This window comes from Cebidichthys violaceus, unplaced genomic scaffold (genome assembly GCF_023349555.1).
Source record: "Cebidichthys violaceus isolate CVI_PGR_0920_01 unplaced genomic scaffold, fCebVio1.0.p SCAF_81, whole genome shotgun sequence".
NCBI lineage: Eukaryota > Metazoa > Chordata > Actinopteri > Perciformes > Stichaeidae > Cebidichthys > Cebidichthys violaceus.
In genome coordinates, this window is record NW_027176966.1 from 207902 (window position 1) to 219075 (window position 11174).

Genomic DNA, 11174 nt, shown 5'->3' on the forward strand with positions numbered 1-11174 from the left:
GGCCTGCAGGTATCAGCTGAACGGAGAGAAAAGTCATGGACTCCCTGTTGCACGTTTGTCCTGCGAGCCTGCTTTAACCTTAACCGTGACCGTCTACTGGTTCCCCAACGTTGTTATGGCTAGTGTGAATTAAAAAAACACGTATCAACCGGCAAGCACAAGGACGTTCTGAATAATAACGGTGAGCGCATCAGTGCGATGGCCTACTTCGGACGGAACGAGACGAGATAAAAAGGGACAACGCTCAGCTGGTCTCGTCTGATATTACGCTGCAAACATGCTGCAAACATGCTGCAAACATGCAAAAAAAAACTAAAATCCACCTTACAGCATGGCTGTTTAACTCATTTGAACCCTCACCTACTGTGAGGATTGGCTACACTACCGGGTCGACTGCAGTGGACCTCCAAGTCGCAACGCTTTAGATCACAGAGCTCTATTTGATCAGACATATTGTGGTTGTTAGATATGATTCATATTAGACTTCTATTGTTGTCAACTACAGTTGAAGAGAGATCACTGGGGAGGAAGTGAAACCTTTGATCAGAGTAGTCACTCTTATGACTCTTAATCACACTGGGCTCACTGCTATAGCGACTTGAATAGGTGGCGAGCTACTCGGAGGACCCGGGTCGTACTGCTGGGCCCTGTGGAAGGGAAGGGGGGCCACGGGAGAACCAGAACCAGGACGAAGGCGGCAAGACGACCAGACCCTGCTGCATTAAAATGAGAGGTTTCCTAATGGGACTATGGTGCTAAGAGTTGATAGAGGTTCTGCTGGGTTCCAGACTTGCTTGTTGGGCAAGAGTCAAACAAGAGTCTCTAAAATGCAATGTAAGTTCTGCGAGGAACTTTGCGAGGAACTTTGCAAATGTAACAGTGACGAAGCACAGCGACACTGCATCGTTCAATCGGGTCAACAACCGCCAAGCCGATCGGACCTCAGAAATGATCGAGCAAAAAAAAAAAAGAAGAAGGGGTCGCGTCACGGTTCAGACTCACGGAGGAAAGAGAGAGAGAGTGAACGGCGTCGGGCATCTGATAAGACAATCCACGATGAGGCGGCTTCAGAACACCGGCGGGCTTCAAAACGCCGTCCGCCATATCAGCTGGCAATTTCACGAGACTTTCACGGCCGTCATAGTTACCGTTACAAAACAGCCGATTCATCCCAGGAGCCTCTTAAACCAACACTGAGGCTGAGAATAAAGACTACCTGCTGCGTTTCATTCCTGTCAAATAAATGGAACTAAACGCTATAATAACTATGTTAATATAGAGCTGCATTATGGTTAATACGAAGCAACCGTTTCATTAATAACACTCGCACAGAGTTCCCACAGAATACCTGTTACATTGTTGTCTTACTGGTAAACAGAACTACACTCAGTTTGTGAGTTTAACACACAAAAGAAGCTGTAAAGTCAACAAGATGATCTTTCTAGATCAAATAGGAACGAGAGAAGACTCAAGTAAACAGTGTCAGGGCTAATATAAACATCAACCTTTTCTGATGGTGGACCACAAGACAGTCATATCAAATATCAAAAATATTTGGTTTGTGCAGGAAATGATTACCCAAAGAAAATATCCAAATGTAAGCGCTACTGAGAGAGCAGTGAAAAAGAACCTTCTCAGTTTTCCTACAACCCCAGACTGTCATCACGTCTTGTTTTGTTCAACCAAGCAGTCAAAAACCCCGAATATATTCTGCTATAATATTAAGACGAGGAGCTAACACTTCGCAGGAAACACTTGTAAAAACAAGATGTCAGTTCATTGTCCACACAACTGATCGGTAGAGCTCTAGTGTTCAGTCATCACCATCAGAGTAGACCGTACCAACATCCAGATACACTACGATAAGCGGTGTGGTAATCAAACTCCCACGTTACTCGTATAACTATGCATTGTCCTTGCTGCGCTTCACTTTGCATTGCAGTACAACGTAATCGTAACGGCATAGATCCACCTCTCTTATTAATGGGGCAGAACTGTAATCGCCGCTAAGTCACTGGAGCTCCCCTTGAGCTAGACCCGGGCGAATCAGTCACACCCGACGGACGAATAAAGCAGTGATTCAGGTGAGTGAGGGAACGCGACACAAAGCGGCAGGACACTCTGCGTCGAGGGACGGCCGTCAGAAGACGTTTCATAAATTACTGGGGTTTACGCTCAAGCATGCAAGCTGCATCGCTCAACGACAGTTTTGGGTTAAACAACAATCGGCAGTCGGACGATTTAGGCTAAGTGGTGGCAGGGGAATCCGTAATAACGGCTTCTGGAGGGACATTGTTGAATTATTAATTGACAGCGCTCGGCAATATCGGCAACATTTCCATCACCGCATTCTTAATGGGAACTCTACCAACTTTTACAAAAGACATTGTGACGGTAGGCTTCGTTTGGCTGAACATGGAGGCTCAGTGTGAGTTCTATGAAGTTAAGTTTCTTCTTCAAGGCCGCAGATTCAGTTTCACGCTGCATTATCACAATTCAATTGTGTATTTGATTGTAAAAAAAAAATAGGAATGACAACGACTACACATTCCAGTGAAGGTACTTCTATGGACTAAAGAGTATTGTACCATAGTCACCGGGGGTCTTCAACGTTTTTCAGGCCAAGGACCCCCAAACTGATAGAGAGATGGAGCAGGGACCCCCGACTATACACAGTATATTGTATAAAATTGTGTTTTATATTTAACTGGGCCTAGTGCCATGTATAAACACACCTTGTTATTGTGCATTCAATACTAAGCTATTCAAATAATACACAGGTTCATATATTCATGTTTTTATTTTAAAGGTACAGTGAGTAGGGTGGCCGTGCCACTGCCATTTATAAACACACCTCGTATGATAATCATGCATACAAGATATTCAAATTTACGTTTTTTTTTTAAACATAAATGTGGAAATGAAAGTTAGTGATGTGTGATGGCCTATTATTAGTGCCACTGCCATGCATAACCATACCTGTTATCTTCCATACAATACTGAATTATTAAAATAATGGACAGATTCATGTCCATTATGATTTAAAAAATTGGCTAATCAACCAAAAATTTTACGGACCCCCTGCAGTACCTCCTAGGGGTCACGGACCCCCTGTTGAAGACCTCTGATACACACCATTACTTATTTACCACCAATTATTGGGAGTGCAGAATGGAAACCTGTTCAGACACACTGATGACTACATCAGCACCAACAGTGAGGTACTTGACATACAGGAGACAGAGTGAAATCATCCTTTTACTGAGAGTTACAATTAACATTTTATCACTTCAAGACTTCAGGGGAAAGCACTCTAAATATCAAGATATAGCCCATTCATGATAATAATAACATAATAATAAGTATTCAAAGTTAATCTACCACCTCACACTGACAAGTCACAAAGAGCTGATCTGAAACGACCATTACTGTCAAATGTGAATGCAGGAATGCACGATGTAGCGTGCGAGGATGTACCGCGGAAAGACGTCGAATGATCACAGAAAACCCATTAAGTGTCCGTTCTACTCCTGTTCTATTTCTATGATGGAATCTGACATAGAAAATACACAAAAAGCAAAAGTTGAAAAAGGATCGGCAAGTGAGAAAGTCTTCAAATCCTTCATCGCAAAGTTACCAACATAGCGATCCCATTATATATATATATATATATATATATATATATATATATATATATATATATATTAAACACAAATACACAATGTACACACTGTTCTCCTTTCACAGGAGCTAAAAAAAAAAAAAAAAATCAAGCTCATCAAAATAACGAATCGAGAGTCTCACCTCGGCTGTGGTGCACCGGTCTGAGCATCCCAGCATTGCTTCGACCCAATGGTAACGACACAATATGATGATTCATATTGATTCATTATGATTCACCGCAGCACTGCTGCTCCGCCATAATTAATACCATATTGTTCTTTTTTTTTGTGTGTGTGTGTGTGTGTGTGTGTGTGTGTGTGTGTGTTTTTCGCAGGGTGATATCACAATCGCCGTTTGTATTCCTTCGGCCATCGGAGCTGTGAAATAAGTGTGATTCACCACGCGATGGCGAGATCGTCTTTTTGTGCAAAGAGGATCCGAGATGAGCTGCGAGGACCGTTATTCCTCTTGCCGGGGACACTGTCACAATACACACATAGGAGCCTGAGTATCACCTAGTCGCCATGTAACCTGAACACACGCTGCAGCAGTTAAACCGCGTCGATATTTCAAGTTCATGAAAAGTTAGAAGCCCTCAAAGTCTGCATACCTGTGGGCAGACTGTGACCAACCCTAGATTCCCTGATAATAGTGACGTACAGTTATGGAGTAAATTCTTTTTTTTCCATTCAACTTTTCAGAATATTCCGCTGACTTACAAACAAGCAGACTCCTTAACGGAGGTTTTTACTACAACTGTCTGATCTGGCCTTAAATCTCTCTTTTGCCTGTCAAGCGTGCAACCCTGTGGAGGATTAAAAGATGGCGGTTGGTGGTGGTGGTGGTGGTGGGGGGGTGGGGGTGGGGGGGGGGGGGGGGCTTCACGTTTCATAGAGGATGTGGTCATAAATTGTGGTCAACTTGAAAACATGAGTCGGGTTAAAAATGGTTTCCAAAGAATCCAAACATCCGCGAATAATTATCTGACCACTCCTGCAACAGAGGACACTTTTTCTATGGTATAATTCATACTGCGAGAAGAATCCTCATCTTTTAAAAAAAAAAAAAAGAAATCTACTGAGCATTCAAAAAGAGAAACTTCTCACTTGCCACCAGTGGATGAATGAGTGGGAGGGTGAGTGTAGGTTGTTTTTTTTTTGGGTGGAGCATCACTTTGAGTTCAGCACTGAGCTACCATCAATTAAAAGATCTGCAGAGGTGCTATTTCGTCAACCAAAGATGGCAGTTTAGATGTGCCACACACACACACACACACACACACACACACACACACGCTGAACAGAAGTCAGCGTGTTTTGAGCACTCGGTGTCATCGGCGCTACTACGAGAGCACGGTCGGCGGTCGGCGTCTCGACCACATCCTCCCGTCTCTTTCGGAGAAGCAGCTCGACGAGAAGCGAAGGCTCTGCCCCGACACCGGGCCAAGCCTTCACAACCGCCTCCACCGGGTCGCCAGCTGTCAAAACACAACAACAAACCGCCTTCGAGAGAATATTGGCATGCAGACGACGAGGAGGAGGAGGGCACGGCGGACTGCCTTCCTGATTGGACATTCTAAGATTTAGTATAAAATGTGATTTATGACATATTTGTACTATAAAAAAAAAACACACTTTACTTACGTTTGGTTCACACGCCTGATCTCTGCCTCACAGGATTAATAAAGTGTTTACGTAACATGGCAGTCTATTACATAACTTTATTATGGATCATATTGTTTCTATCTTGATTAAGATTGCATCAAACCTTGGTAACAGCCCATGGTCTCTTAATAGTTAACTTAACATGATGTCCATTTTGGCTTCAACCATCATCATCATCATCATCATCATCGTCACCATTGGGGCAGTTGTGGCTCAAGAGGTGCAGCGGGTCATCCACTAGTCAAAGGTTCGATCCCTGGCTCCTGCAGTTGTTGAAGTGTCCTTGTGCAAGACACCAAACCCCGAATTGCTCACCAACGTGTGTGTGTGTGTGTGTGTGTGTGTGTGTGTGTGTGTGTGTGGGTGTGTGTGTGTGGGTGGATGAAGCATTTTGATTAGAGGCAAGAAAGGCGCTGTTTAAATGGCTAAGATTAAACCGTTACTGTGCCGCATTCTGCTTCACGGTGACGCTCTCGTTTCGTCTTGCGTTATAAATTCAGCTCACCGCTTTCCTGTCCCTCGAGTCTGAGAGCCGAGCTGTGACACCGGGCCGCGGACTCTCTCTCTCTCTCTCTCTCTCTCTCTCTCTCTCGCTCTCTCTCTCTCTTTTCAGCAACCCACCAGACCGGTCTTGAAACACGGACCTCTTATCATCTGCTTTGAGGGTGTGACTTTCTTTGCCCCCGTCGTCACCATTTATATCTATACGAACAATGCGCCTTTGATTAAATCGTTCACTAGAAGAGTGAACAAAGCCTCCCTTCCAAGACAAAGATTGGAAAAAGGTGCCTGACTCAAGTTCACTTTTTGCTCAATTCCTGGATCATGATTATGATATTTGATCCCATAGACACCCAATATTGCCCAACACTGCCGTCAGGAATTTATTGGTTTCTGACTCAGGGAAAGTGGGAAAAACATCACAAATGCCCCAAAACTACTGCATCTCTGAATGATCTCTTCTTCTAGATCGCACATATTTCGGCTATTCTGTGTGATTTTCTTTTGATAACTACAATAACATTCACTCAGAGCCTCCCCCGAAACTCAAACACTTTGGAAATCTCTGCACTCGGCCACAAAAAATTAGTTTGCAAGAGCAAAAAAAATGTTAACGTAAAGAAGACTTTCTCCGTCTCTTCTTTTAGAAACAGGTTACGAGTTGAATCGGACAGGTCTTCGATAATCTATTGACATTTCTCTTATTTCAAACACGGTGTCCACGTGTTCGGACAGGAGACCTTGTAGCTCACAGGAGACAGGTCCTGGTGAGGCGAGAGATTACTCGGGACTTTACAAAAAGCACCAACGTCAATATCGCCCCCATCAATCTCCAGGCAGACGACACGTCCCGAGCTCAACGCCTGAGAAACGATGAGCGGCGGAAGGAGAACGATCCCAAAGCACCGACTCACAGACCCGATGACGGTGTTGATTTATGCACGCGGTAGTGGACGATCACACCAAATCCACTCGGGACACACCAGACACTCGACGTTTGAAAAGTGCACCTCAAACAAATTCCTCACACAGGTCATGCATTTTAAATCCGGCGGGGGCCCTTAGAGGGAACGAAAACCTCTGAGTCTGACTACTAATTCATTGACCTCCAACAACCAAATGTAAACAGCATCTCACGATGTATTTAAGGAAGTATTCTGCAGGGTTGGAGTGAAGGACAGTGTTGTAATGAATCCTTTGTTCAGTTTAACAAGTCACCACCCGTCACCGTGTTCAAACGCACTCCTCCACCGCTTCATGGCTGACATTATGACAGCAGCAGAGGCAAAGACTACAAAGACGTTAACTGCAAATATTCCGGGTTTTGCGTTTATTTTTCCGAAAAAGACAATATTCCTATAAAAGGCTAATGAAAATGAATATTCACGCAGCCAGTGTGTGTACTCCGATTGACCAGCGGCAACGTCGTTGGACCGTTTGAACAAAGCCTCCTTCTTCTTTCAGTCCTTCTACCGCCTTCTTCAAAAGGCCGGAGTACCGATGAGTGCACACATCCAAAAATATCCAAATATCAAAGTCGTTCAGAACGTTTAAAAGTAGACGTGTTTCTATGTCCGACCAGAAATGCGAGGCTGTTCTTTGAGGCGTGCGTCTCTGCAAAACGTGTTGGTCGTCGGTGTGTGTGTGTGTGTGTAACTTCTGCACAGAATGCTCCCAAAACCCAAATATGATCGGCATATTCCACACGTCTGAGACGGAACAGGCTACATTCAGAATAACACCGAATTCGGTGTACAATTGAGAATATTGTCATATTGGGAATAGCAGTGGAATATCAGTGCCCAGGTTAACGTAGTCACCGTTTTAAAAAAAAAAAAAAGACTTTCAACACAGCGTCGGTTATTGCAATGTGAGGAAGTGTCATCATCTGTGTTAACCCTTGAGCAACACGCACAACGCCCAGACCTCTGGAGACAAGCACAGGGAAGAGCAACGCTTCAGACTGAAAGTCAGAATCACAACACTTCATTTGCATATATTTGCATACGCGTACGCGTCATAAGAGCACCTGCACCTGCAGCGGGTTAAGAACTTTCTCTGATCACCTGTGTTTCTTCTACAGATGCGTGAGACATCTTATTGTGTTACTATATTCATATTATGCATCACTATTACTACCACCCTACGTGATCAGCCTGAGCTGCTGCTGCTGCTGCTGCTGCTGCTATCCGCTTCATGGACACTCCCTCTCGTTCTCTCTGAAGTGAGATATTTAATTGCATGTTAGTTGGCGGTCTTTGCTGCTCCCTATACGAAAACCTTATCTTATTGACGTCGGCCCACTTTTCATCCGCGTGCGAGCTTTACTGTTATAACATTCAAATATGCATCGCACAGATCTGTTTTAGCCTCTGTGTTATTGGTATAATGAACTTAGTGCTTTCACCCACATGCAAGAGTTTGCAGATATACTTGTGTTTCCTGTCGTAGCTCTTTGAGCCTGTGCTTCCCTGCTTATTGCAAATGCATGTTCCCCCTTTAGGGAGCAATAAAGATCCTCCTGTCTCACCCTGTGTCCACCAGCCGTGCACACGTACAAGCTAGATTGCTGACAATCAAGATCACGGAAGAAAAAAAAAAAAAAAGGAGAAGCACTGCTATACGAAATATTCAGACAAAAGTACAGGATGTGCTTCTGGTGAGCCCATTACCGGCCTGTATTGTGGGGGGGGGGGGACACATATTTCCCTGAAATATGGCACAAAAAAAAAAGGATGTGTATAAAAGATAGTAATTAAATGAAAGCAGGGGTTGTGCGTTGTAACTTCCAACAGCACTGCGTTCTAGGGTTAGATGGAGCAGAACGAATGGCACCAACAACGAGCCTGTTAACTTCCAGTGTTTACCTTGATGATGCTGCTCCTGCGCGGTATTTCACATTTGGCATCCGATCCCTCGGAGGTGTTGGCGGTGTCCGGCCCGGCTCGGCTGCCAGGTGCGACGAAGGATCCCGAACCGACCATAGTGTCCGATATCCCACAGTCTCCATTCGAGACCGACACTTCGCAATGCGTCTTGCCAGCGTCTCCGTCTCCGTGCGCGGCCGTATCCCCGAGATTCAATGGAGGCAGGCGGCTGCCGTCCTCCTCAAACTCCGCCATAGGCACTTTCGAGCACACACACACACACACACACAGACACGCGTACACACACACACACACACACACACACACACGCGTGCACGCACGCACGCACGCACACACACAAGCTGCTGGTGTAGCAAAGCCTTATGTTTTCAGCTTTCCTCCAATTTCCTGCCTTGGCCTATTATTGCCTCGTTGTAACATTTGCACGCAATTCTGCCATATCACCTCATCTCTCGGTGCACGTATCGGTCAGCTTCCCACAGTCAGAGGGGCTCCGTGCACCGTGCTGCTTCTGCAAAAGACAAAACCCCACGGGGCGATTAGCATAACCGGGCATAATGTGACATTAATAACAGCATTGAATACGTTAATAGTAGCGGCTACTTCACGCGCTAGAGCCGCACTGGAGGAGCGCTGAGAGCGGATGTTAACCGTAGTAAACCCACCCTCTTCTGTTGGACAGTAGTCGGTGACGTTATAAGTTGAATAACATTAAAAGCACGTTTAGTTATCGGCTCATTCAACTCTCCCGGTAAGCTCGCGGCATAGCGTGCAGCAGCCCGGTGTGTACTTGCCTTTTGAGTGGACTTGTGTCTCCATGGAAAGGACTCGGTCGCTTCCTTCCGAAGTTGTTGCTGCAACGGAGAAAAAAGGCAGACGACCGTTTGCTGTCCGTGCCGCTGTGCACTGAGCCGAGCTAGTGAGCTAACTAGCACAACGCAAAGTCCAGTCAATACAACCCCGGTTGTTAATGGAAGCCCATTTCCGCCAAGCAAAAAAAAAAAAAAAAAAAAGTAAAGTTTTCTTCTTTTTTGTTGTAATTTTAAAAACAAAATAAAAAATTACCCCCCCAAAAAAAAATGCACCAACACTTTTGGTGCATCCATCTGTAACCATGACACTGACCAGATGTTTCCAGTTGCTGTTCAATGAAGGTTGCCACCTCCAGGGTGTGTTTGCTGAGTACAATCCATGTGAAGTATTCTTCTGTAGTAAAGGCACGTTTAATTGAAGTATAATAAACGTCGTAAATGTACTCACAATACATGTCTATGTCAAATGTAGGGTAAACTATGCCAAAGAGCTGCGTCTATGACTGTTGTGTTAAAGTATCTTATCATTTTTACTTTTTTATCTCATAATTTCTTTTTTTCTTGTATTTGTTTTTTGTAAATTAAAAAACAAAGAAAACTTTGTAATTCATTTAATTTTGTGATTTTGTATTTTTTTTTTTTTTTGCTGGTGGAAATGGGCTTCCATAGCTGTTAGCCTGGTTAGCAAAACATGTCTTCCAACATCAGTTAATCAACTGTTTGAGTTAAAAAAAAACTAAAACTTGCTGTTAAATGTCTCGCACAGAAGTATATCTTTACAAACGGTCACTCAACAGAAGTTGTTTCCACGGAACAAAGTAACTGAGACAAAACGGGCAGAGTTGTCAATCAAACCTAATTATTTTTTTCACAGACAATCTAGAAACACCCACTTTTACACTCCTGCAGAACAAATAACCCTGTATACTCATATAAAAGGACTTTAATCTGGAAATGTCTTTCATATTGGTCACTCAATAGATGTCTTCTGTTGTTATTTGCATGTATTTTGTATCTATGGACAAGTACGATATATGGCATATACTACAACATTTACTACAACAGATAGTTTTCAATGCCTGTCCCTAGACTGGACTTTAAAATACACAAAACCTTAAATATATATGTATGCTGTTGATTCAGAAGCTATATTTGACATCCCTAAAGGACAGACAGAAAGGCTCACATGACTTCTTTTTTTTCTTCTGTTCCCAGTCACATTGTGTTTCAGGTCTTCCTCTTTACGTGGACGGTGCACGGAGGCCGTGAACTAATCTGAACGGTGATGTAACATTGACTTCACTGAAAAACTGCATGTTCTGCTCTTCTAATGAAACCTGGACAGCAACCTATATCTTTTTTGGAGATGAACAGGAGCTTTAAAATATCAGTCACACGTGGCAGAGCACACATGCCTAACATTTACATCACATCGCTGATAGCCTCTTGTGTAAGAGACACAAAGAGTAAGTGATGAGGAATAACATTGTTCTACATGATTTAATGCATTTTATTCATAGGCCACTGGTTCAGATGAAGGCCGATAAACTAGACACAGGAGGAATGGTGAGTTGTACGACAGAGCCACCTGCTGGTCTACAAGGGTTACTGGTTGTTTTTGGTTATTGTAACCAACCAATAAGCTA

General features: G+C 43.9%; 1 protein-coding gene across 1 annotated transcript in view; it reads right to left on the reverse strand.

The window, feature by feature from the left end:
* LOC137866332 (inactive phospholipase C-like protein 2) overlaps positions 1–9697 on the reverse strand; it is a 41919-nt gene extending 32222 nt beyond the window's left edge. Inside the window, exons 1-2 of the mRNA XM_068702148.1 lie at positions 9511–9697; positions 8696–9227 (exon numbers count right to left, since the gene is read on the reverse strand). Of these exons, the coding sequence (XP_068558249.1) occupies positions 8696–8950 (255 nt within the window). The 5' untranslated portion in view covers positions 8951–9227; positions 9511–9697. The remainder of the gene's footprint in view (positions 1–8695; positions 9228–9510) is intronic.
* Between the last annotated feature and the right edge of the window lie 1477 nt (positions 9698–11174).